This window comes from Myotis daubentonii, chromosome 5 (assembly GCF_963259705.1).
Source record: "Myotis daubentonii chromosome 5, mMyoDau2.1, whole genome shotgun sequence".
Taxonomy (NCBI): Eukaryota; Metazoa; Chordata; class Mammalia; order Chiroptera; family Vespertilionidae; genus Myotis; species Myotis daubentonii.
Genome location: NC_081844.1, coordinates 51,585,999 through 51,613,997, shown reverse-complemented (window position 1 = coordinate 51,613,997; position 27,999 = coordinate 51,585,999). Strand labels below are relative to the sequence as shown.

Genomic DNA, 27,999 nt, shown 5'->3' with positions numbered 1-27,999 from the left:
AAATGTGTTTTTTAAGTCAGATTTTTTTACAAAGTAAAAATGCCACAAATTTTCTTTGTAAAGTACACTGAAAGTTAAATTTTTGTAATTAGGCTTATAACTAGAAAACAAGGGAACTTTCTCCAAAATGTTCCAACAGAAAAGTGCTAGAACCACTCTTTTTTAAAAAACTGATTTCTTTTTAAAAAATGTTTTTATTGATTTTTTTTTAGAAAAAGGGAGAGGGAGCCCTAGCTGGTTTGGCTCAGTGGATAGAGAGTTGGCCTGAGGACTGAAGGGTCCTGGATTTGATTCTGGTCAAGGGCACAGGCCCGGGTTGCAGGCTCGATCCCTAGTAGGAGATATACAGGAGGCAGCCAATCAATGATTCTCTCTCATCATTGATGTTTCTATCTTTCGCTCTCACTCTCTCTTCCTCTCTGAAATCAATAAAAAAAATTTTTTTTTTAAAGGGAGAGGGAGAGAGAATGAAACATTGATCAGTTGCCTCCAATGGGGAACTGAACCTGCAGCCTGGGTACGTCCCCTGAGAATCGACTGGCGACCCTTTGGTGCACAGGACGATGCTCAACCAAGTCACACTGGCCAGGGCTAGAACAACTCTTATTTGATTTTTATATTATTGTTTGTTATTCCAAAATGTCCTTCAAAATAAAAACCCTTATCTTATTATGTCTTGCACTAAGTTTAGTGTCGTATTTAACATATCTAAGACAATACTTTACAAAATATCTTACACAATATTTACCTAGTTGACCTCTACAACAACCTTTTGGAACAAGTGTTATTAATATCTCCATTTGCAAATGAGAAAATTTGAGGCTCAAAAAGTCAAACAACATACTTAAGATTATATAATCAATTGAAGTTTTAAACTAGTCTAGTTCTTCAGATTCCATATCATGTTGCTTCTCTGCATTTTTCCTCCTCTCAACCCACAACACTCACTCAAATTTGACCTATTTTTCTCTGGCTTGAAACATTAACTTTTCTATATATAGAAGCTTTCTCAAGAACATACTGCCCTTGCCAATATATTTGCCCTTGCCAATATATTTACCCTTTCCAAGGGTGAAAGGACAACCAAATGCTCCCTGGCAGAGAAAAGGGAAGAACTTGACTGTGTATGTCATTTGTCCCTCTTCCTCCCCTATTTTCTTCTTCTACCTACAAATCTTATCCAGTTCTCTGTTTTGAGCATATTTTCATTTATCTCATTGAACATATTTATTATAACTGCTTTAAAGTCTTTTTAATTCCAACGTCTGGGTCATCTCATAGTTGACCTCTGTTGATGGTCTTTCCCTTGAGAATAGCTCTTACTTTCCTGTTTTGTGTTATTGTTTTTTGTTTGTTTGTTTGTTTGTCCTGGACATTGTGGATGTTACATTGTAGAAACTCTGACTTCTATTATATTTCTCTGAAGAATGTTGGCAGTGTTGTTTTAGCGCACAGTCAACTTGATTAAACTCAATGCACACTTTATCTCACCTGTGGTGGGTGGCGGCTCAAATCTCAGTTCTTTTGTTTTATCGTTAGCTTCACTGCTTGCAGTCTGACACCAGGCATACATAGTTCAGGAGTCAGCTAGAATCGTGGACAAGCTTTACACACTAAATTTTTGGCTCCCTTCTCTATCTTTCCTCTCTGAGATTCCTCTGTCATGCTCTGGCTGCCCCTACTTGTAACCAAGCTAGTTCTTCAGACCAGAAAGATAGCTAGCTTGCTATTAGCTTCTCTGTCCCTGCTGTGACTATGGTCAGCACTCAGGGAAAAGCTGCAAATAAATAGGAAAGTCACTTTGTCATAGTCCCTTCTTCCAAGTTTGAGCTCTTCTCCAGAAACTTACTGCTTTTGTCCAGTCTTCTTGGCCCTCAGGTAGTTATCTCCCCCCCCCACACACACACACACACTCCTCCCCGTGCCCCCAAGTTTATAATTATTACCTGCAGGAGGTTGATCTGGTAGCCATACCTGAGATATAACTGGATGGTTCTTCTCCATGCATGTCGGATGCTGCCATCTGGAGGCTTGAATGAGACTGAAAATCCAAAATAGCTTCACTCCTATGCCTCACACCATTCCTCTCATCCCTCCTCCTCCTCCTTCCATATCTCTCCTTCTAACCTTCCTGATTGTATTTATTCCACTCCTCACCTTCCATTAGTATCTTATTTTTACACTTTTAAGTTCGACTGAGTTCAATTTGACCACTGTGTGTTTCATGCTCAATTCTGGGCTGTGTGTGATGGATTACATCTTAGAATGTCTGAGGTTTAGTTGGGGAGGATAACCCATAACCTGGAAACTTCTGAAGCAAAATAGAGTATTTGCAATATTTATATTCTATATAAACTTTGTTTCTGATTAATTTCATCACTCTTATCTAGTTAATGGAGCTATGTACTTGAAATAGCCACCAAAATTGCTAAGGATGTCTGCAATACCCATCAAATACCCACAAATCTTTAGACACTCAGATGTAGCATGAAAAAATGGCAGAGAATAAAATATCCTATTCTGATCAGTGTGGCTCAGTTGAGTGTCGACCTATGAACCAGGAGGTCACAATTCGATTCCAATCAGGGCACATGCCTGGGTTGCAGGCTTCATCCCCAGTGTGGGATGTGCAGTAGGCAGCCGATCAATGATTCCCTCTCATCATTGATGTTTCTCTCTCTCTCTCTCCATCTCCCTTCCTCACTGAAATCAATAAAAAATATATATTTTAAAATCAGGAGCTGAAACTCCCCAATGTCCTAGTTTAAAAAAATATATTCTAATAATCATCAGTCAGCTTCTCTTGTAGGAAACAACTTTTGCTCCCTTCTTAAACTTCTCCTTCTTGATAAACTTAAGACAACTTGATGCAGAGATCCAGAAGTAATGATTCCTCTATCCTCATTACACTGCTATGTTAGCATGTAAAGGTCATTTACTCTCTCCGCAGAGAAAACAAACAAACAAACAAACAAAAAACAAAAAACAAAAAAACTTCCCTAAGATTTACAGAGTCCATTTAAATATGATACCTGTTTGAGAATTAGAAGAATGAACTGGAACTCAAAATCTGCAATGAAACAGTTTTATATGCTTTGCACTTAGTTTAAAATCCTCAATCATCTAAGAATTCTATAAAGGTCATATGGAAGAAAATAGTTTTTAAAAAAGAATGAATGGGCAACATTGATTTATAGACAACATTGAAACCTTACTCAAGTTTCCTAATCTTGCAATTTTAATTGGGGGGGAGGGGTCAATTGGGGAAAAAGGAGACATATGTAAAACTTTAGACAATAAAAAAAAGAGTCAAGGGAAAAAAATAATTTCAGGCCCTGACCGGTTTGGCTCAGTGGATAGAGTGTCGGCCTGCAGACTCAAGGATCCCAGGTTCGATTCCAGTCAAGGGCATGTACCTTGGTTGCAGGCACATCCCCAGTGGGGGGTGTGCAGGAGGCGGCTGATCGATGTTTCTCTCATCGATGTTTCTGGCTCTCTATCCCTCTCCCTTCCTCTCTGTAAAAAATCAATAAAATATATTTTAAAAAAATAATTTCAGAAAACTGAAAATATTCTCTCCCATCAGAAACATCTTCATTTTCCTTTGTTGTTGTTGTTTTGTGTGTGTGCACATGAGAATCATGACTCCAGTGTCACATACACTTGAGTTTACACCTTGGTGTGCTGTGCGACTTTGGTCAAGTTATCTGGTTACCTGAGCCTTGGTTTTCTTTTCTGTAAAATGAGCATACTGTCACTTACCTCAGAAGGTTATGTGATTTAATGAGATAAATTTACTGTCCATACAGTGGGCACTTAATAAATATTAATCTCCTTTTCCTGCACTTCTCCTTGAGAAAGGGAAAATAAAGACTTAATGTCACTTCTCAAACTCACAGTTAAAGAATTTTGGTTGTTATCTGGCTTCACATTCCTGCCACCTGCACAGAGAAGGAGTATTCCGGTAAATAGCGAAAGCTTAATGGAGTACTTAAGAGCCTGACCTTAGCAAGGACAACGATAATGATGATGATGACAACATTGAAACCTTACTTGAGGCACATATTTTAAGGCCTGACATTTTAAAATTCTGTCTTTAGATATTCAAATATGTTAACCTCCTAGCATAATGCCTGAGCTATTCAAATCATAGCCCACTTATTTAGTATCCAGGTCACGAAAAGGAAACAAATATCTATCTTTAATGCTTAGCCAGAAATACTAAACATTTGTCCTTTTTGATGAGAATGATGATACCTCTGAGTCCAAAGTCTTCATCTTATTAATAGAGGAACAGCACTGCTCAGTGGGCTACATAAGAACTGCACCTCCAAATGCAAGTGTGGTTGGGGGGGAACTTAAAATGAATCGTTTGGCTTTTATGAAACAAGTCAGTTCCTTAAAGCTTCAGGATAGGCTGCAGTCCCAAAAGCATTGGGAAGGGCACTCCATCCCGCCCAAAACTCATTGCTTGCTCCTGGGGAACAGCAACCAGCCTGGTGTAGGGGGCGTGGTGTGGACGTGAAATAGAAAGAGGTGATGAGGTGGAGATTTCCTAGGGACATTTCTGAGTTTGCTTGGAAAAAATACTTTCATAAGCTGCTTGGGAAGGAGAGTGAGATATCAGGGCCTGCTCAAACAACAAAAGATGTAAGCTGAATGGATATTGTTGTTGTTTTATCCTAAGAAGGAGGGGGTAAAAGCAGAGGAGAGGAAAAGGGCTGAGTAAGTAGGGCAACAGAAAGCCTACACTCCCCCGAAATCTCAGAAAATCCTACAGAATTCACAAACACTTAGTGTAAATGGGCTTTTTGTAGAACTCAGTGACAGGAGAAAGACAAAGAGATCCCAACTAACATCTGAGTTTCTGCCGAAAGCCTCATCTCCATTGCTGACCTTTTCTTTTGGAGGGGTGGGTGACATCAACAAATGACAAATCTCTTTTTTTAAAAAACACACCATAATTTTATTGATTACAGAGAAGAAAGGAGAGGCAGAGAGAGATAGAAACATCAACGATGACAGAGAATTATTGATTGGCTGTCTCCTGCATGCTCCCCACTAGGGATCAGGCCTGAAACCTGGGCATATGCCCTTGATGGGAATCGGACCCAGGACCTTTCAGTCCACAGGCTGATGCTCTACCCTTCAGTCCACAGGCCGATGCTCTATCCACTGAGCCAAACCGGCTAGGGCACAAGTGACAAATCTCTTCATCAGTCTCTTTGCCTAGCCCCTAGCTTCTCAATCTTTTTGCCTCTTTGATAGACAACTATGTTACTGACTAAAAAGCAGGCCCTCAAAGTCTAGACATCTGACTGTCCAACGGCATAGGAGCAACATTGTGAGATAGGTGTGAGAATTATCATTCCGTCTTTGGGAGAAATGGAGTATCATTATGTGATTTTCCAAAACAACACTCTGAATTTAGCATTGGTGCCATCTGAATTCCTGCCAAGGAGAAACATCTAATCAGGGGGTGATTGAGCAAAGTGCCCTTCGCCTGCTATGATAATGCTGCACATAATCAAAAAGCAGTTATTAAGTACTTCATTACATGCAGCGCTGTGCTGGATGCTGCAAGCCCACGGAGAGAACTCCGTGTACCTGGCCCCTCCTCTCTAGCCGACTACGGTGTGGAGAAGAGGGGCGGGGAGGGTACCCACCAGGAAGGATGCTAAAATTTCACAATTTTATGACTTCTTCACGTGTGCCAAGTCCCCTGTAGAGATTCGACATGTGCTTTAATACTTACCGTCACCTTAGGAGGTGAGTATCATTTTATAGGTAAGAATAATGAGGCTCAGCCCTAGCCCATCTGGCTTAGTGAATAGAGCGTCAGCCTGCAGCCTGGCCCTGATTAGTGTGCCTGCGGGAAGCAACCGATCAATGTGTCTCCACCAGCTCTCTGTCTCTCCCCCTCCCTTCCACTCTCTCTAAAAATCAATGGAAAAATATCCTCGGGTGAGGATTAACAAAACAAATAAATAAAATAATCTTTTTTTTTTTTTTTTAAAGAATAATAGTGAGGCTCAGAGGGGTAAGTTGTAGAACTGGAATGTTCGAGCTGAGTTTTCTGACTCCAAGGCTTTCCCCTGCACCACCTTGCCTCTGGGAGGACAGGTGGACAAGGGAAAAGGTGCTCTGAATAAAAGAACTATTTAAAACGATAAGATGGCGGCCATTTGGGGATGGAAGGCAGAGATAAAATAAGTCAGATAACTTGGGGTCAAAGAAAGAATGTCTTGTAGACATTCTGAAAAAGACTTTTAAATCAATACCCTAAATTTTTATGTAAGACATTTTGCTTATTAGCTCAGGCTGGAAATGCACCATAAAGCAGAGGCCTGAGGAGTAGTTGCCCCTTTCTCCCCCACTCCTTTCCTCATTTAGAGATGCTGAGATGCCTTTGGCCTTTAAAGCTTATGCTTCAGACAATGAATCTGCCCCAGACCCACAGGCATTCTGGGAGTAAAGCTGCAAGTTTACAGCAGGATCCACAACAAACCTACCCAACGAGAAATCTGCTCAAATGAAATCCCCGCTGCTGTTAGCGGCCTGGTAGTTTGCTGAGGACCCAGCTGAGGGTCCTGTCCCCGTGTAGCCATTTGCTCAGTGCCTGGTATGGGTCCGCCTCGCACTGCCAGCAGGTAATGTTGGTGTGCTTGGGTGCCTCCCCTGCCCTGCCTCGGGCACCTTACATTATTTATCTCCCTGTGCCCCCTACCAGCCCTGTTGGTGTTTCACCTACACCTTGACCTAATGAATACAAAGCACGCGTGACTGCTAGTCCAGTGCCCCTCTGATCCCACACCTCTCCTCAACTTTTACCAGGGCTGCATTTCTGTCATCTCTCCTCTTCCTTCCATCTGTCTCCTTCTACCATATCCTTCTTGCTCTGTTGATCTCACCTCCCACCTTCCATTTAGTATTTTATTTCTATATCTTTCCTCTCATTTCTCTTTGGGTTCAATTCAATGACCACTTGCTGCGTGTGCATTCTGGGCTGTGTGTGATGGATTACACCCTAGTGTCTGAAGTTTAGTCGGGGGAATAGGAATAACCATGAAACTCTTATTGATGTCAGGAAATAATTAGTATTGGGAATCAGTTAGAAAAATGGTGTGAACTAGAATCTAAATAGGCGAGGAAGGCTTTTGTCTCCTTATAACCTTCTAAACTCTGGGATACTTGGATTAATTTATCACTTGCTAATTTATCACTTACTAAAGGATAAAGGTCAATTGGATGTGAATAATATGAGAAAAAGAAATCTTCTTTAAATATTCAGGGTTGTTACAGCCTAGGCCAGGTGGCTTAATTGGGTAGAGTCTCATCCCAATATGCTAAAGTTGCAGTTTGATCCCCAGGAAGGTCACCTACAAAAATCAGCCAATGAATGCATGTTTAAGTGGAACAACACATTGATGTTTCTCTTTCTCTTCCTAAAAATTAATAAATAAAAAACTAAAAATTATCTTTAAAAAGTAATGAATAGTAAAAATTTCAGAGTGTGAAAAAAATTTAACAGGAAAGAAAGCATACTTCTATACTAGAGACTCAGTGCACAAAATTCGTGCGGGGGGGGGGGGTCCCTCAGCCCAGCCTTCACCCTCCCCAATCTGGGACCCCTCGGGGGATGTCTGACTGCCGGTTTAGGCCCAATCCTTGAGATCCTCTCACAATCCGGGACTGCTGGCTCCCAACTGCTTGCCTGCCTGCCTGCCGGATTGCCCCTAACTGCTTCTGCCTGCCAGTCTGGTTGCCCCCAACTGTCCTTCCCTGCCGTTCATCTTGTGCCCACATGGCGGCCATCTTGTGTGACAGTGTGAGGGTCAATTAGCATATTCTCTCTTTATTAGAATTCTTAGTCTTTCTCAGTAGAGATAACTATGAATGATTCTGGTATATTCTTGCAGAAATTTTTCATAATTGTACAAAAGCAAATATGTAATAGGTATTTTCACACAAATGGAAACATTTATATATATATTTGCAAAATGAATTGTTCTTACCTGGCTATCATTCTGCAGTACATATAAATCCATGCATATGGATCTACCCCTAGGCTTTTAATGTCAACTTCTATTGATACAATATTTAATTTAACTAGTTACCCATTGACAAATATTTAGGTTATTACTGTTTTTAATAAAGAGAAAGTTTTGGAAATAATGTTGCAACAAATATCTTTCTCACATTTTTTAGTACAACTGCAGAAAAAAATCTCCAGTCAAAGGATAAATAAGTATTTAAAACCTGTGTAAATGTTTATTTGGTAGGTTTGTCAAATTGCCCTCAAAATGTTGCAGTAATTCACACTGCTTCTAATAATGCATGAATGTTTCCCACACCCTCACGAATACTTTTGTCTTCAGCAATCTGATAGGTAGGTAAAATGGCATCTTTTGTTGTTTTATTTTGCATTTTTAAGATTATAAGTAAGGTTAAACATATATTTCTTATTCTGTTTGCCTTTCTATTTCTGTGAACTACTTGCTTTTATCATTTGCCCTTTAAAAAACGTTTTTAAACATTGATTTGAAGTGCTCTTTGCATAATAAGGAAATTACCTCTTTATCATGCAAGGTAGAGTTAGGATCATGCTATGATTCACAATTACATGATAAGCAGTTTTGTGTGTATTCCAAACTTAAAATTCTGTTTTTATTGTGATAAGATATTTATAACATATTTGCCATGTTGACCATTTTTTTTTAATGCTCACCCAATGATATGTTTATTGATTTTAGAGAGAGAGGAAGGGGGAGAGGGAAAGAACATGGATAGGTTGCCTCCCGTACACCTGGGACTGGGAATTGAACCCACATCCTATTTGGTGTGTGGGACAATACTCCAACCGTCACCAAGCAGGAGCCATGTTAACTAATTTCAAGTGTACAATTCAGTGGCATTAATTACATTTATAATACTGTGCGATAATTACCACTATTTATTTCCTCTAATTTTCATTACCTCAAATAGAAATCTTTTTTTTTTTTCAAACAGAAACCTTTACCCATTCAACCATAATCCCTCACTTCCATCTTTCCCCAGCCCTGGGTAACCTCATCTACTTTCCATCTCTAAGAACTTGCCTATTCTAGATATTTCATATAAGTGAAATTACAAAATATTTCTCCTTTTGTATCTGGTTTATTTCATTTAGCATAATAATTTCAAGGTTTATCTGTGTTGTAGCAAGTATCAGAACTTCGTTCCTTTTTATGACTGGATAGTATATTACATTTTAAAAATCTATTTGTCTATTGATGGAAATGAATTGTTTTCACCTTTAGGCTCTTGTAAACAAGTCTGTAGTGGTCATTGGCAATACAAGTGCCTGCTTTCAATTCCTTTGACTATATACGTAGGATTGGAATTACTGGGTCTTCTGGTAATTCTATGTTTAGCTTTTTGAAGAATTACCAAACTCTTTATTAGCTCTAAGACTATTTTTGTGGATTCATTAAGATATTCTTTATATGTAACATCATGCATTTTTTTGAATTATTTTACTTCTTTCTTTCCAATTTGAATGCCTTTTATTTCCTTTTTTAGTTAGCCTAGCTGTTGCTCAGTGGTTGAGCGTTGACCTTTGAACCAGGAGATCACCATTCCCAGTCAGGGCACATGCCCGGTTTCCAGCTCTCACTGGTCGGCTGCCTCCTGCACGCCCCTCCTGGGGAAGGAATCCGTCCTCCTGCCCCGGCTCTATCACTGAGCCCAACCGCCAGGGCTCACTTTTTCTTTAGTTCCTCTGGGTTCGGGGTCATGCATAAATAGTCTTCACTGTAAAACTGTAATTTTTTTCTAGAAGTTCTGTCGATTCATTTTTATGTTTAAATCTCTGAACTATGAGGAATTTATTTTGGCTTAAGGAATGTGGGAGTGATCCAGCTTTATTTTCTTCCAAATGGCTATTTTTCACTAAATAATCCATCACCTGGGGAATACTTATTTTAAAAAATATACAGCTCAAGTTGAAAAAGGGTAAAACTTTTTACTCCTAGAAATATTATACAAGGAAAGACCCAGACTCCGGAGAGCGCCTCCTGACACGGTGAAGTCTGCGCATTCGGAACCGAATCAGAGCCAGAAGAGGGAGCTACTGCTGAGGAAAGCCTGTGAGACGGGCCACTCGTTGGGTTTCTTTACTCTCGCCCATTGGTGCGATCTGTGAATATGTCATAGGGATTAGGATCTTTATTCTCTTCGTGCCCCCTCTACCGGTTTTAAGCTAAAAATAGGAACTCTAAAATCCTACTACTTGTTCTAATTATGCATGGAGCTCTGCCTGCAAACAAAAACTAAGAATGAAAAGAGTAAACGTTTTATACTTACCTGGCAGGGGAGATACCATGATCACGAAGAGTAAACGTTTTAAAAAGAAGTACGGGGCGGCCGAAAATATTTAAATTATTGGACTTGTAATGCGTCCTTTCATGCCCAGGTCTCTGGCCAATAGCGGACCTGAGCAGACGGGGAATCCCGAGGAACCGAGGTCACGCGGCAGCTGCGGCCCACGGGTCCGGTCTTCGGGGCGGGACACGCCCCTCCCCTGCCTCGACCAATCGGAAGTGAGGAGGCGGGGCCACGGGAGACCCGAGGCGGGGCAGGCGCCTGAGCGGGTGTGTCTGGAGTGGGGGCGGGCAGATCCCTGAAGGTGGCAATTTCCCGGGCCCACGGCGCCGGGGAACAGGTGGAGAGGCCGGGCTGGCCCGGGCTTCGGCCTCAAGCGTCGGGAAATGGCTGCGGGGGGCAGGCTGGAAGATGTGAGTGCACGCAAGTGGCGGGCGGCTGGCCCGGAATCCCCTTCTTCCTGTACTGGGCGCGCTGGGCGGAGACTGCGCGGGGAAGCCACCCTCACCCCTGGCGTCCGCGGCGGGAGGCGGTGCTTCCTGCGCGGGGCAGGCCTGGGGCGCGGGGTTGTCAGAGGAGGCATCAAGGTGGGGTGGGGTCGGCGACAGGCCGGCTGGGCCTTGTTTTCCCGGTCTCCGCCGGGTGGTGGCTGCGCGCGTGCCGGGTCCCAGGCGGGTGCCCAGCCCACGTGCCTGGCGCGTCTGTGATCCCGGAACTGAGAGCTTCCCCTGCGCGCGCCTGGCCTGACCGCCCTGGCTCCTTGCGCGTCTGGGCGCCCGGCCGCTGGGCTCCGCTCTCTTCCGCGGGGGCCTTTGGGGCGAATCTCCGCTCCCTGCGGGTCCCCTGCCTTGGCTCTGAAGGGCTGTGGTGTGGACCTGGCGCAGCTGCAAAGGGCAGGCGAGCAGCCAGCGTCCCACGGGCAGACCTGTGGCCATCATCACCAGGAAACCGACTTTGGAGAAAAACAATGGGCTGTTTTGAATTTAGGGAGGCTTGGTAGGAATGAAAGGAATGAGTCTGTTTTTCAGATGGATCCAAACCATATTACTAAAAAAACCCCAAACAGTGCCCTATTATATAGTGTACGGAGTGATAGCATAATTGCAAAAAATATTTCCTTAAGTATATTAAAACATTTTTAGGGGAAACATATTTATGCTCAGAATTAACTGAGTTACCCTATGGGCACAAAATAAGAACTTTGCATTATCAAAAATGCAAAGTTGACAGTTTACATTAAAGCATTCATTTGGATTAACAAATTAATAGAAATATTACTGCAGTCCTATCACTGCATGAGGTCCATCAGGCAAGACATATGAAACACAGTTCCAGCCCTACAAGAGGTAAGATTCTTTGGTAAATAGCGGCCATAGTTCTATTATCTTGACTAAATAATGACCAAACAGTTTCTAATAAGACTAAAAATTCCTCCTTTTCCCCCAGCGGAGATCATGGAACACTAACTGTAAAACCTGCAAGTAAATTTGAGACACATATATTTAAAGAAAAATTGATTTTCTTCTAAATTTTTAAGGGTGGGATGCATGAACTGACAATGTATGGAAATGAAATGAATATCTAAGTAAAGACTTAGAAAAATGCATGCAGTAAATGCTTCTTGGCTGATGCTAAGCTACGCCAGGGTTATTTGATCTGTGTAGCTTTTAGCTTCAGAATGAGTATAATCCCAGAAACCTGTTTCACCAACAATTACATAGCTAGGTCACTTTCAATCTGAGCAAGTTGCCTGCTTTCGTATTTTTGTGGGTATGAATTCTACCATTCAGTAAAAAGCTAAAAATGATCTGCCATGTATAGGCCCAGACACGTCAATGACTTAAAAGAGTCATTGTTAAGGTTAATTGATTGCAAGCAGTGAAAACCACTCTGGCTAACTTAAGGAAAACTGGGATTTCTCTGAAATAGGGCAGATGAACACCCAGGCCTCCGGAAGGACCCATATTGGTGTGGGCAAAAACGAGATATCTTCTACAGGTAGGAATGTAGTTGTCAGTAGTGAAAATGAAGAAATTATTTGTATTCAGGAGGCATCTTCCCTCCACCTTTCACTTGCAGATGTGAATTAGAGAATGATGGGGTGCTGTTTGTATGGATTTACTATATTTTCTGTCGGAATCATTGGACAGTGTCATTTGACATAGACATTATGTATTTATTGAATATTAAATGGGGGACAGAGAGAAGAAACTGTACTTCGGCCCCAACCCCTTCAATGTAGTCAGGGAACATAATACAAGGCAGCATAAGAAATATTCCAACTAAATATTAAGGGTACTGTGTCTCATAGGAGTTTTAAAGTAGAAAGAAAACACTTGTCTGGACAAGTTTTATAGAGAACATGAGTTTTGTTGGGTTTGGATCTTGAAAGATGAGTTGGATTCTGAAAAGATAAAAGAGTGTATTTGTGGGCATGCCAGAAAGCCCAGTCAGGCTAGAGGAGAAGGAGCATGAAACGGAAGACAAATAATAAAGTACAATAGTTCCTCAGCTAACATTGATGAGACGTCTTAGGAATTTAACTCTGGTTGATATCAATTAGCCTATGGTAAAATTGGTTTCATTATACTGCGTTTTACTTAAAGTTACAAAACCTATTGACGATGTTAGGTGAGGTCTTACTGTAGATTCTTGTTTTACAGTTAAGGTCTCAATGCTGGCTTTAGTTTAAGCTCCCAGGCCCCATGTGTTCAAGAAGTTGGGCAATAGTTTATCCATTCCACACACACATTAAGCCCCTGCTGTATATCCGGTGCTATAGTTACAAAGAACATAATACAATACAGAGTTCTGCCCTTATGAAGCACACCTATTCCAACAACTTTGATGTCTTGTGCTTAGTATCATCTATATTATAAAAGACCAGTGGCCTGAACGCTGAAACAACCTAATGACTGGTCCCTCCCCTGGCTTGTGAGCTGCTCATGGAGGCGAGGCGGGGCGGGTGGGGTGCAAGCTACTAGCAGCAGAGGGCTATGAGCGGCAGAGGTCAGGGCGTGAGCTACAAGTGGCAATGGGCAGGGCAACCAGCTGAGGCAAGCTTCTTGAGCACAGAGTCTGGGGTCCCCCGGTGGCGCGGCGGAGTCTGAGTCCCGCCAGCGCAGGGGGGTCTGGGTGTTGTGCAATTTCGCGCACTGGGCCTCTAGTCTATATATATAAAAAGCCAGTGACTGGAATGCCATAATGACTGAAATGACCGGTTGCTATGACGCCCACTGTAGCCAGTGAACCACCCGATCAGGGGGTGGGGCCAGCCAGCCAGCCAACCTCCTGCAGCCCCTCCCCCTGGCCGGCCAGCGACCCACAGCCCCTCCCCACAGCTGGCCCCACCCATAATCAGCCCCCACCAACCCGATCGGCCCACCGTCTCTCCTCCCAGCCAGCTCTGCCCCCCCACCCCAACCAGGGGCAGAGCCCGCTGGCAATTGCCCTCAGCCCCTCCCCCCAGCTGGCCTAGCCCTGATAGGCCAATTAGGGTGGGCCAGCCAGCCAACCTCCCACTGTCTCCTCCTCCCGACAGGCCTGGCCCCGATCCGCCCTGATTGGGGCCGGGCCAGCCAGACCCCACCTGTGCACGAATTCGTGCACTAGGCCTCTAGTAAGCTATAAAAGAGCCATTGAAACTGATCCAGAAATGACATTCTCATGCTAGAAATAAGAGACATTAAAAATTATAACTGTTTTCTATGTGTTGCAAAGGTTTTAAAGACACATGGAAGATATAAAATAGATCCAAGTCAAACTTGTAGAGATGGAAACTATAATATCAGGTGAAAAGGGCAGTAGGAACAGTGTTGAGGCATTAGAGAAGACAGCATTTTTGCTGGGACAGGTATTTGAAAGGTGAGGAAGACTACTTGGAGGCACAGCAGTTGGCATCAAGAGGGAGGGAGAAAGGTGGTGAGAGGCAAATCCTGGAAAGTAACTTGGGAATGGACTGTAAAGCACCTAGCCAGACTAAGTGTTTGGACTTTGTCATGCGGATAATGGGGAGGTACCCAAGGTTTGGGAGAGAGAAATGTGAATGTTTGTTTTGGAAGAACTCTAACTACAGTGAGAGAATTGCTAAGGTCTACAGATTGGAAGGTATTAGCATAGGCCATGAAAAATGATGAGAGCCTTGACTGAGATAGAATAGAGAGGAAAGAACAGATTTGGGAGTTAACATGGTAATGAATATTGTATTATATGGCAATGCATGATATACAGTATAAAGACTATTATATGGTAATGAATATTACATGGTAATGAATATTATCAAAGAAAAAGCAAGAATTAGAGATAATAGTAGCTAATATTTATTGATTGCTTACTCTGTACCTAGCAGTGTTCTAAGGACTTTTATGTGTAGTTACTTATTTAATCTTCCCAACAAAGCTATGAAGCAGGTGCTAGAACTATTCTCCTTTTAAAGGTGAGGGAACTGAGGCACAGAGGGATGAAGTAGCTTGTCCATAGCTGGGAAGCAGTAGAACTTACATTTGAACCCAGGCAGTTTGTCTTAGGAGCCTGCCCTTCACCACAGCACTTACTGCTGGTTGTCCCTACAGCTCTTGATAATCTCTCCTGATTATGATGACACCATCACTGAGTGAGGAAACACTGCAAGGACAGGTTTGGAACGTTCATTCATTCATCACATGTTCGCTGAGTGCCAACCATGGGTACTGGCATTACAAAGACATAGGAAGTGGGGACACAGTGGGTCTCAGAAAGTCTATTGGGGAAGACATAAGTAAGAGACCATCACAGGATAGTATGCGGGAGGAGTCAGCACCAAATGCTTGGGAAGACTGGGCGGGGTGGCATGATCCAGATGCTTGGCTGCCCCGGAAGGCTACCCATGGGAATTGCCCCAACTGAGCCTGGAAGGCTGCATGGACATTAGCTAAGGAAAGAGCTGTGGAAACTACAACATCTGCTGACCGAGAAAGAGCCAGAGGCAAAGGAGTCTTGAAGAGAAAAGAAGTAATCAGAATTGCACCATGAGTTTTTGGCAAACTAAACAGGAAACTGTCTAGGCATTGAATGTTAAAAATTGCAGACCAGTGGCTGGGTGGCCCAGTTGGTTGGAGTGTGGTCTCATACACCAAAAGGTTGTGGGTTCAATTCTCAGCCAGGGCACATACTGAGATTGTGGGTTTGATTCCCAGTGGTCCTGGCAAGTTTGGGAGGCAACCATGTGTTTCTTACATTGATGTTTTTCTCTCTCCCTTTCCCTCTCTAAAATCAGTGGAAACATATCCTTGGGTGAGGATTTTAAAAACTGTGGAGCAGCATTGAATGCCTGAGATTGGAAATCAAAGCCCCACATTACTGAATTATCTATATAATTAATCCTAGTGACCAACATACCACCCTCTACCCCTTCCAAAGTAGAAAGCCCTTATCTTCTGTCTCCTAATCCTAGTCTCTGGTTTCCCTTTTGCAAATTAAGGCATCATTTCCCTTTCATTCTAGGATACCTAGGTAACCTAAATTTGGTGCATTATCTGTGCTATTCATTTGCTAACTTATTACTCCCCTATAGTATCCTGTGCACTATTATTCTATTGCATGTTGTTTAGTCCTGCATGCCTTTACCCCTGGCCTCCCCAATGAAAATGTAATCTCCTTTTGACTGTGTCTTAAGTTTATATAACAGTTTTCCCTAAGAATCTTTTTTTAAAATAAAGTTTTATTGATTTCAGAGAAGAAAGGAGAGGGAGAGATGGAAACATCAATAATGAGAAAGAGTAAGCAATCAGCTGCCTCCTACATGCCCCCCCTGCAACCTAGGCATGTATCCTGATGGGAAATTGAACTGTGACCTCCTGGTTCATAGATCGATGCTCAACCACTGAACCACACTGGCTAAGAATCTGACATTGAGAGATTATTGTATGCACCAGAGACTGGACAGTATGCTGTTCTGTCAAGACAATACTGTTAAACATGATTAAGTAGATTTTGAAGTAGCAGTTGAACTTTTCCCAACTACTTCAGTGACATTGCAAGTGGTTGTTCTCATTGAGAATCTGACATCTACAAACTAAAGTCTCCTTGGAAGGTCTGTCAGGGTGCTCTGTTTCTATTAGTGCTCTAAAATATTTCTATCATAACTGAAAGTTTGTTTTAAGGCCTCTGAATAAAGCCTTCACCAGTTTTCCAGAATTTTATGGAGCACAGAGACATAGTTGAAGAATTGCAACCATATGTAATTATTTCATCAATAATACCAATAATGTTAAGTAAATCAATATCTAAGTATTGAGGGCTTGAAGAAAATTATTTGCTTTAGTCTCATTATGTATTACCTTGTTTGAAGATGAATGAATTAAGATGTCCTCTACCTGTTTTAATGATTGTTGTTTTCACCAATTTGTATGCAGAAGTTATCTAGAGGCTTATGTGTATTTTCAAAATTGGCTTTAGGTAGGGAGTATTATTTTTGCCTCTAACTTGTATACTGCTTTTTAAAACTTTATAAATTCAGTAAATTTGTCTTAGGAACATAATCCAGAAAGTGGCAATTATAGCTTGCTTCCTTTTTCCTGCACCCCAGGGTTCCTTGGATCCATCCCAAAGTGTTGAAGATGACCCCCTTCTGGACACCCAGCATCTTTCACATTATTCCTTACATGCTCATTTTAGACCCAGATTCCATCCTCTTCCTACGGTCATTATAGCAAACCTTCTCCTGTTAATACATGTAAGTTTGCCGCGAGAAAGTGATCCATCTAGAGGTGATGTTCTTTTTTTTTTTTTTTAATCTTTATTGTTGAAAGTATTACAGATGTCCCCTTATTTCTCCCATGCCTTCACTGCACTATTGTCTGTGTCCATTGGTTTATATGTATATGCATATAAGTTCTTTGGTTAGTCTCTTCCTACCACCCCCCAAACCCCCTGAAATTTTTCATTCTGTTGCATGCTTCAGTGTCTCTGGATCTATTTTGTCAGCTTCTTTTATGCATTAGATTCCATAAGTAAGATCATGTGATACTTATCTTTCTCTAACTGGTTTATTTTGCTTAGCATAATATTCTCCAGGTCCCTCCATGCTGTCTCAAAGGGTAAAAGATCCTTTTTTTTTAAGATCTGAAACAGCCCAAGTGTCCATCAATAGATTAGTGGATTAAAAACATGTAGTACAGCCCTAATTGGTTTGGCTCTATAATAGATAGTAGTGTCAGCCTGCAGACTGAAGGGTCCTAGGTTTGACTGCAGTCAAGAGCACATGCCCAGGTTGCAGGCTTGATCCCCAATGGGAGACGTGCAGGAGGCAGAGATCAATGATTCTCTCTCATCATCAATGTTTTTTTCTCTCTCTCTCCCTCTCCCTTCCTCTCTGAAATCAATAAAAATATATTTTTTTAAAAAAGATGTAGTACATTTACACAATGGAATACTATGCAGCTGTAAAAAGGAAGGATGTCTTTGAGACAGCATAGAGGTGACGTTCTTAAAAAAATACATAAGCTCATCCGGTGTTTCTCAGTGATTGAGCTTCAACCCATGAACCAGGAGATCAGCGTTTGATTCCTGGTCAGGGCACATGCCTGGGTTCTAGGCTGGATCCCCAGTGGAGGGTGTGCAGGAAGCAGCCAATCGATGATTCTCTCTCATTATTGATGTTTCTCTCTCTCCCTCTTCCTTCCTCTCTCTGAAATCAATAAAAAATATATTAAGTTGGTTATATTTATTAACATTTAAAATGTGCATACTAGCCCTAGTTGGTTCAGCTCAGTGGATAGAGCATTGGCCTGCGGACTGAAGGGTCCTGGGTTCGATTCAGGTCAAGGGCACATGCCTGATTATGGGCTCAATCCCCAGTAGGGGGCATGCAGGAGGCAGCCTATCAGTGATTCTCTCTCATCATTGATGTTTCTGTCTCTCTCTCCCTCTCCCTTCCTCTCTGAAATCAATAAAAATATATTTAAAACAAAAATAAAATGTGCATATTTTTCACTCATATCTCTACTTCAAAGAATTTATTGTGGGCATGTTTCCAGTATTATCCAGTTTCTTTAAGAGATTTAATACCGTAGTAATTACTCTGTGGCAGAGTTTCCCAAACTTCAGGGTGGATCAGACTTCCTGGCAGGCTTGTTGAATCGCCCCCAGATATTTTGAGTCAGTGGGTAAGAGGTGGGGCCTGAGAATTTGCATTAATAAACGGCCCCTGGTAATCTTGATGCCACTGGCCTGGAAACCACACTTGGAACTACTGCTCTGCAGCTTACTTCTTTTAGTCTGACGTATAGACATCCATCCAAACTGATGCACAGGGATTCCGTTAATTCTTTCATGGCTGAGTAATATTCTACTACATGGGTGGGTGTACCTTCATCTATTCAAGAATTCTATTGTGGATGGACACATAATCAATTTTCAAGTTTTGCAGATTTGGAGAATATTGCAGTGAATATTCATATCCATGTATACTAGGTACTGGTGCTTGTCCTCCTGAGGGATAGAGTCCTTGACGTAGGATTTCTGGGTCAAGATATTTCCAAGTGATTTTTCAATAGCAATTCTGACCAGCCAGCAATATATGAGTATGTCTGTTTGCTTGTATTTTGGCACCAATCTTTTACCTTTTTGTCATCTAATTGTATAGTTTTTATTGTTCTTTTAACACTGAAACTGGAAACAAATTTATTTTATTGTATTTATTTATTTTTTCCCCTCCTACTCCCTGGAAATTGTGAATGTGTTACCTGAATGGCAGAAGGGGTTCTGTGGATGTGCTTAAGTCAGGATGTGAGATGGGGAGATTATTCTGGATTGTACAGTGGGCCCAATGTAATCATGAGTCCTTAAGAGAGGGAGACAGGAGGGTCAGAGTCAGAAAAAGAGAAGTGACCATGGAAATAGAAGTCAGAAAAGAGAGATTTGAAGATGTCACCCTGCTGGCTCTGAAGATGGAGGAAGAAGACATGAGTGACAGAATGCAGGGGTCCCTAGAAGCTGAGAGAGACATGGACACGGTTCTCCTCTAAAGTCTCCAGATGAGCAGACTCATGAATTTTAGGCAAATAAGACCCATAGAAATAAACTTTTAAAATCATGATTTTTCTTTTACCTTTAAGGCACTCAGTTAACTGTTTGTTTGTTTTTTTTACTCTTTTCAGTAAAAGAGAAGTGGGCAGGAAACTGTCTTTAACATTAAGTGTCCATTTCTGTTATGATCAGATTTAAAGTGATTTTGTTTTCTTATTTGTGATTTTGTTTTCTAAGTTATCTCCAAATTTTTCTTCAAATTTTGTTTTAAAAGTTTGTAAAGCCCTAGCTGGTTTGGCTCAATGGATAAAGCATAGGCCTGTGGGCCCAGCTGGCCTGGCTCAGTGGTTGAGCATCTACCTATGAACCAGGAGGTCACGGTTCAATTCTCGGTCAGGGCACATGCCTGGGTTGCACGCTTGGTTCCCAGTGTGGGACATGCAGGAGGCAGCCGATCAATGATTCTCTCTCATCATTGATGTCTCTCCCTCTCTGAAATCAATAAAAATATATATATATTTTTAAAAGCGTAGGCCTGAGGGACTGAAGGGTCCTCTGTTTGATTCTGTCAGGTGCACATGCCTGGGTTTCGGACTTGATCCCCAGTGGCAGCATGCAGTAGGCAGCTGATTGATGATTCTCTCTCATTCTTGATGTTTCTATCTCTCCCGCTCCCCTCCTTTCTGAAATCTATAAAAATATATGTATTTTTAAAGTTTGTAAAAATACAGTGTTTTTTTAAACTTATTTATAAAAATTGGATATCAGAAATCATACGCTTAGAGGAGGTGAAGGGTTTGAGCAAAAAAGAAAAAAAGGAGAGAGAAATCCTGGACATGGACAACAGTGCAGTAATTGCAGCAGTGGAGGAGCAGAGAGGGGCTAAAAGGTGATGGAAAAATCAAATTAAATGAAACTTAAAAACAAAAAAGTTATAAGCATAAAGAGTATGTGGTGGGGTGGTGATAATGTTTCTGAAATATTGAATATTAAGCCTACTGCTTTCCTTTCCACCAGGTTGTGTTTGTTATTTTAGCATTTGTAACAGGTGTGCTTTGTTCTTACCCTGATCCAAATGAGGACAAGTGCCCAGGAAACTACACCAACCCACTGAAAGTTCAGACGGTCATAATCCTTGGAAAAGTTATTTTGTGGATTCTGCATTTCCTTCTTGAGCGCTACATTCAGCATCACCACAGCAAAGTAAGAAACCGAGGCTATCACATGATCTACCGATCAACAAGGCATCTTAAAAGACTTGCATTAATGATACACTCCACTGGTAAGTAAGTCCATTGTCTCTCTCAGCTTGTCTGTGGCTTCGTTGAGTAGCAAAAATTACAGCAAAAAAGAAAATCTGAAAACTTGATTTTATAATCAAATACAGCAGGTCCTTGAATAATGTCATTTCATGCAGCGTCATTTTGTTAAAATGTTGATGGGATGCCATAGGAACTTAACACTTATTTATATCAATAGCCTATGGTCAGATTTGTTTCTTTATACGCTGTTTCACTTAATGTCACAGAAACCTATTCACAAAGTTAAGTCAGGACTTACTGTAGATTCTCATTTTTGCGGGACTGATATGTGTTGTGGCCACTAAATTTTGGATCACCTAAATGTCGAAGCTTTTCTTATAATATATATCAGCTTCATTTTCCTCTGAAATCTGTGTTGGTTATTATAAGGGAGGGAATATCATTTTTCCTCTACCTTCCAGGTATTTGGCTGAGACCCCCACTGTAGTAAAAGACAGATTAACAGGAGAAAAACAAACAAGTTTAATAACATGTATGCCTCCTGTATACAGATACCCAGGATACTGTCACACCCCAAAATGGCCCAAGCCACTACCTTAAATACCATCTCCAGCTAAAGACAAAAGAAGATGCTGGGGTGGGAGGCAGTTATGGGCAGTTACCAGGAAAAGCAAAGTAAACAAGAATAAAGTTGTTAAGCAGATTTAAGTAGATGCCTTCTCCATTGATAAGAATTTCTTGAGATTTAGAGTCATCCTTCCCTTCCTGGTACAGAGAAGGAGACAGTCTTACAAATGGATAACTTCTCCGTTTTCAGAGCTTTTTCCCGGTGTCTGCTGTTCCTTAAAAATAATCAGCTTAAAGTAATCCTTATGCCAAAGAGTTATATTTTCAGGTGGCATTTTCTGCTCTCCTTCATTATGAACATGGAATCCATGTATTCCTGTGTCCATGTATTTCTATCTCCTTGTTCATCTCAAGGAGATAGAAACGCTGCTGCTATTTGATACCTGGAAGATAAGAAGAGGGAATTGTTTTATTTTAAATGAAACTCGGTCCTTTCTTTGCAGTAAGAGAGAAACTGTTAGGTAATAAGATGCATTATCCAAAACGAAGAAAGAAAAGCAAATTATGAAAGCAAGATCAGCATTTAGAATGCATGAGTGCCTGCTTCTCTTTACTGTTTGGACATTTCAAAGGCTTAATGGAATTAAGCTGAGTTTCTTTAGGTAATTAGTTTTGCCTTAATGTTATTATAAAGCTTCTGTCATTTTAAAATACCCTCTTTGATTGTGAGTCTGGAATAAATCTTTAAGCTGGATTAGAAATGAATACTTTTTGCAGAAAAACAGCATTACAGAATTTAATTTTTATTTTTATTCTGAGCTAGTGCATTTACTGAAGGGCAAACTGCAAACTGCAAGTTCATCCACTTGGTGACATTTTTAGTGAAGATGGAGGGCCATGCTAGCAGAGAAAGCAGCATCTTATAGAGGTGGCTGAACTGTGCTCATCCAGGAGGGGATGGCATTTACTGCTTGCTCCCTAAGAAAGAACTTGATTTTGTTCAACTTTTGATGTGTAGTGTTCTCTCCTGGCCAGAAGGTGTCACTATCATCTTTTGCTTGAGGGGGTGGGTAGAAAACTTTTTAAAAATGTTTTTGTTGATTTTAGAGAGGGAGAGAGAAAGAGATATCCGTCTGTTGCCTCTTGAAGGCACCCCAACAGGGGACTGAACCCAAAACCTGGGCATGTACCCTACTGGGAATCAAACCTGCCACTTCTGATGCATGGGACTATGCTCAACCAACTGATCCACACCGGCCAGGGCAAAAACCTATTTTTTAATTACTGAAAGACCTTATATGCTCTATAACCAAAATAATGTTCCATCGTAAGTGATTTTCTGGAAATAGTCATTTTGAGTCCACCAAAATGACTTTCAAATTGTTAAAAATGTGACCCTTAATCATAATCTCTTTCTAAATGATTGGACCCTTAGTTTAATCGCAATTGGCATCACTTGTATGTTGTTCATATAAGGATCCAGAATATCAAAGAGATTGGGGCAGGTATTCACCTTGTTTCTATTTTTCTTTAAGTATCTTTTTCTTATTTGAAGAAAAAGAGGTAAGTCATAGAAGATACAGAAGCTCCAGCTAATCAGAAGAGTATAACCATTTTTAAAATCAGATGTGATAGTATTGCTGGATATATTTTTTTAAATCTTTATTGTTGAAAGTATTACATATGTTCCCTATTTTCCCCTATTGACCCCTTTAAGCCCACCCTCCCCCCCAACCCCAGGCCTTCACCACCCTATTATCTGTATCCATGGTTTATGCATATATGCATACAATTTCTTTGGTTGATCTCTTACCACCCACCCATCTGCCCCTGAGTATTGCTGGGTATTGATTAGCTTTATCCTGATGCTTTTTGTTATTCTCTAGAGAGGAAAGTGCATTTATTTTATGGAAATGGGAGAAGGGGCTTTTCTTCTAAATAAGTTGAAAATATTTATCTAATTTATCTGTCCTCGTTCCTTAGATCCAAATACATTTTAATGTTCAGCCTGTGTTGCTCAGTGGTCGAGCATCAGCCCATGAACCAAGAGGTCACTGGTTTGATTCCTGATCAGGCCACATGCCTGGGTTGCTGGTTTGATCCCTAGTAGTGGGTATGCAGGAGGCAGCTGGTCAGTGTTTCTCTCTCATCAAAGTTTCTATCTCTCTATCCCTCTCACTTTCTCTCTCTAAAAATAAATAAAAACATTTTAAAATACATTTTAAACTCAGGGTTTGTATGATAAGTATTATTTCCCCAATTTAAATAGGAGGAGTCCAGGGTCAGAGTAAATTAATGGCTTTAGTTCATTAAAAGAACTAATAGAGCCTAGCTGGGTGGATCAGGGATTGAGTGTCAACCTATGAACCAGGAGGTCACAGTTGAATTCCTGGTCAGGGCACATGCCTGGCTTGCAGGCTCTATTTCCCATGAAGGGCATGCATCAGGCAGCCAATCAATGATTCTCTCTCATCACTAATGTTTCTATCTCTCCCCTTCTCTCTTCCTCTCTGAAATCCATAAAAATTTATTTTAAAAAAACAAATACAAAAGAAATATATCAAAATAAATTTTTAAAAATGAAAAAAGACAGCCAGGCCATTGTGGCTCAGTGGGTGAGCATTGACCTATGAACTAGAACAGTGATGGTGAACCTTTTGAGCTCGGCATGTCAGCATTTTGAAAAACCCTAACTTAACTCTGGTGCCCTGTCACATACAGAAATTTTTTTATATTTGCAACCATAGTAAAACAAAGATGTATATTTTTGATATTTATTTTATATATTTAAATGCCACTTAACAAAGAAAAATCAACCAAAAAAATGAGTTCACATGTCATAGGTCCGCCATCACTGAACTAGAAGGTCACAGTTCGATTTCCAAGTTTCCGGCTTGATACCCAGTGTGGGGCGTGCAGGAGGCAGCCGCTCAACCATTTTCTTTCATCATTGATGTTTCTATCCTTTTCTCCCTCTCCCTTCCTCTCTAAAATCAATAATAATAAAAATATTTTTTAAAAATGAAACAAAACAATACCACTGTGAGAAAGATAGTTATCCCCATTTTTCAGATGGGAAAGTCAAGGAACAGAGGGAGTCAGGCATTTCTCCAGGGTTAGCAGTATGTCCAGGTTTCCATCCAAGTGTCTGGAGCATTGTAGTGCTGCTGAAGGCAGTGCAGGTCTGCCATGAGCGTAGGTGGTGACCAGAATGGATACTAGGTTCCTCAAATAACCATGAATCCGGAAGAACTGGGGTAATGCACATTTCTAAAAACCACAATGCACAAAGGATGACCCAAAGGAATGTCACTGTTAATAATTCTATGAAGCAAAAAACCATTTCTTAGTTTTTAAGAAAGTTCTATTTCATATATTTGTATTAGGAGACATCATTAACTCTTTGATGTTTTGTTTTCTTTTATTCCTCCCTCAAAAGATGAGCAGATTTTTGATTTTTATCCTCCAACTTCCTTTACTTCTCTGTTTAAAGGGAGCCTGGGTGTGTGCATGGCCTGGGGTGTCACCTGGGCTCTGACTGACTCTGGTTATTTCCTCCTCCAGGCAGCACAGCTCTCCTCCTCACACTGTGCATACAGCATTCCTTCCCAGAGCCCAGCAGGTTGTATCTTGACCTCATTCTGGCCATCCTGGCCCTGGAACTGATCTGTTCCCTGACGTGTCTGCTCATCTACACAGGTGAGAACTACAACTAGGCCGTTCTTACAAAGACCCGCTTGCAGCCCCGCTCATTTGAGAACAAGGAAGCTGTTCTCAAAGCTTTTCTATGTAGCTGAGAACCTATTGAGCATCCCTATCTCTCATTGCTGACATTCAGACTTCTCTCATTTCAAATCCATAGGAAGATACCAGTGAGCCTCGTTTCTAGTTGTGTGTCATCCACAAGTTTCTGTCAATTAAAGTGAAGCCTTTCCAGTATAAAACGAAAAATTCCCAAAAGACCACCCATGTTTGATTCCTCAAAGGCAGTTGACATGTAAATCTCGCATTTACAATAAAAAGTAACTAACGACAAAATAAGTACAAAAATAATGCATGCAAAATTGCATTAAGGCCAACGTTGCTTTGGGATAAATCATTTAAGAACCTCTGTCTCTTCTCTTTTAAAGCTCTCAGTTGATTGATGACCTTGGTAGGCTTTCTGTCTCACCCTATATGTCATTGCCTTGAATGTCTGACAGTGAAACACACACAATAGAGCACTTAACTTAACCCTCCTGCATAATCCCCCTGAAAAATGTTTGCCAGATATTTAAACCCTGTGCTAGTGCTCATTGAGTTATTTGTGAAAAATATTTTTAGTTCAAGCTGATATGCAGTGAGTTTTTCTGGGTGGGCTAGCGGCATCCAAGCCCCTACTCTACTAAAAGTGTAATCTTGACCACCTCCTTAAGGCAGGAGATGGAAAATTTAGGACGCTGAAATATTACCTTGTTAAATAGCTTCTTGTTGTTGTTTTTTGTTCCTAAAGCTATCTTGTTCTGTGTTAAAGCTAATCATCTTAGTGTAACTTTTACTAGTATATACTTCATTAAAAAATACATACACTCTCACACACATCCTCACTCACTCACTCCCCTTCTCAGGATGCTAATTTGTTCTGGCTCTCCCCCTCTCCCCTCCCCCCCCGAAAAAAAACACCTTCCTCTCCACTCTTTCAGGTTTCCTCCTCTCTGAACCTCCCCCCACCTGCACATCATTCCTACTGAGTAAGGGGCTGCTTTCCAGGGCTGCAAGCTCTGCTTTATGGTCCTTTTGTATCCTGTTCTGGAATGTAGATTTATTTGTATTTTTCTCTGGGCTGGTAGCTCTTGTTACAGGGTAGTGTCCACAGTGGAGGCTTTGGAGCCCTGCTTCCCAGATTCGAGCCTTGGCAACTTGTCCAGCTTCCTTGGACTGCACTTTACTTGACTGTAGAAAATAAGGAGTAATAAAAGCACCCACCAAAGGGGGAGGTTCTGAGAACTGAATGAGGTCCAGTAAAATAGTTCCCCTGTGCCTTCTGTGCTTTTAGTCCACAAAAAAATAATCCCGGTTATTATTATCAATAATAGCAATGATCACTGTGTTCCCCGTGCTTAGTACAGGCTTGGCACATGATAAACTGTCAAATGTTTGAGTACATAAAAAACAACAACGAACCTATTGATTCTCTTTGTGAAGCATTTTTATGATATGATCTTTTTTGAAAATAGCCAATTCATGTAATTTGAATAAATGGAAATAGAAGTATTTTTTATAATTAGGTAACCTGACAATAATGACTTTATTATTTTAGTGAAGATTCGAAAATTTAATAAAGCCAAACCACAGCCTGATATACTTGAAGAAGAAAAAGTCCACGCTTACCCTAGCAATATTACTTCAGAGACTGGATTCAGGTAAGTTTTGGGTGGGGAATAAAAGTTGCAAGAGAAATAATTTCCTCCCTCCCACCCCACACCCCACACCCCACCAAAATCTAGGAACCATTCTACTTGGAGATTATTACTGTGCATTTGTGCCTTTAGAATTAGGTCTGTGGGTGGTTTTTTGTTGTTGTTGTTGTTGTTAATCCTCACCCAAGGATATTTTTTCATTTATTTTTAGGGAGAGTGGAAGGGAGGGAGGGAGGGAGAGGGAGAGGAACATCAATGTGAGAGAGACACATGGATTGGTTGCCTTCCGCTTGTGCCCTGACCCAGGCCAGGGATGGAACCTGCAACCCAGGTACACAACCCTTTGCTGTGTGGGCTGAAGCTCTATTCACTGAGCAATATGGGCCAGAGCTAGAATTAGGTTTGATGCTACTTCCTTTCAGCTGTGGTAAAGCCCAGTCAAATGAAAGAATCTCATTTTGGGATATTGCCCTGACTTACAATATCTACGAAAAGGTAACAAATGCAATATGCTGTATTTTCACCAGTTTTCAACTGGTTGGGACCCATTTGCAAAGAGACTAATGAGTATTGGTGAATATGTGTAACCCATTAATATTTTGATTCTTTGTAGGACTATTTCAAGTTTAGAAGAAATTATTGAAAAGCAAGGAGACATAATAGTATACCTGAAGAGACACAATGCACTGTTGAGTAAGCGGTTGTTGGCTTTCACTTCCTCGGACCTAGGCTCTCATTCAAATCGAATGTGAGAGTTCAAGGTCAAGACAGCAATTGCAGAGTGATCCAGGCTAATACAAGACTGACCACCTGACAAACTGTCATAGAAAATGGCAGCTTTTGCCGAGTGACATTTTACCACTCTTGTAGAGTACCTGAATTTGGTTCTCACCTGTGTGGCTATTTAATATGTAGAGCTGTGGATTATGTGATGGTGATTTGTCAAGCCTTGATATCTCAAGAATGTCTGTTTTACACATTTTGAAATTATTTAACTGCCTGGTTTATCCTAGGACCAAAGGTAAACCTTAAACATCTGCGTCAACACTTCTTCCACATGACATGAGAATCCTATTGATAATTTGGCTACTTATAGAGCGAGACTGGCATGCTAATGTATTTAAAACAGGGAGTTGGTCAAATAAGTTCTTCCCACTCTTAAACTGATGAGGAAAGACATTTCTTGTGTTAATGATTCTTCCAATGGAGCCTTCTCATATAGTTTATATGCTTGTGTAGTATTGGATGGCAGCTTGGCCCTTGTAGCATTTATAAAGAGGTTTCTCACTGTAGGATCAAATTCTCACTAGGTGATTTACCATGCAAACTCCTACAGTTTTCCATTCTCCAGAAATAAGATATGAAGATTACTTGGATCAGTGTTAGACTATCCATTGTTGTCT

At 41.1% G+C, this 27,999-nt stretch overlaps 1 protein-coding gene across 3 annotated transcripts; it reads left to right on the top strand.

Annotated features, from left to right (window-relative positions):
- The first annotated feature begins 10,611 nt into the window (after positions 1-10,611).
- TMEM192 (transmembrane protein 192) lies at positions 10,612-27,583 on the top strand. Of its 3 annotated transcripts, XM_059697768.1 has the most exons (6): positions 10,616-10,775; positions 16,928-17,074; positions 20,386-20,650; positions 24,762-24,896; positions 26,497-26,599; positions 27,210-27,583. In XM_059697768.1, exons 1-6 carry the CDS (start codon positions 10,749-10,751, stop codon positions 27,346-27,348), a joined length of 816 nt encoding a protein of 271 aa, XP_059553751.1. In that variant the 5' UTR covers positions 10,616-10,748; the 3' UTR covers positions 27,349-27,583. The 3 variants fall into 3 exon arrangements, with proteins under 3 accessions (XP_059553753.1, XP_059553752.1, XP_059553751.1); XM_059697770.1 differs by lacking the exon at positions 16,928-17,074 and having other exon boundaries at positions 10,612-10,775; XM_059697769.1 differs by lacking the exon at positions 24,762-24,896 and having other exon boundaries at positions 10,613-10,775.
- Positions 27,584-27,999: the final 416 nt, after the last annotated feature.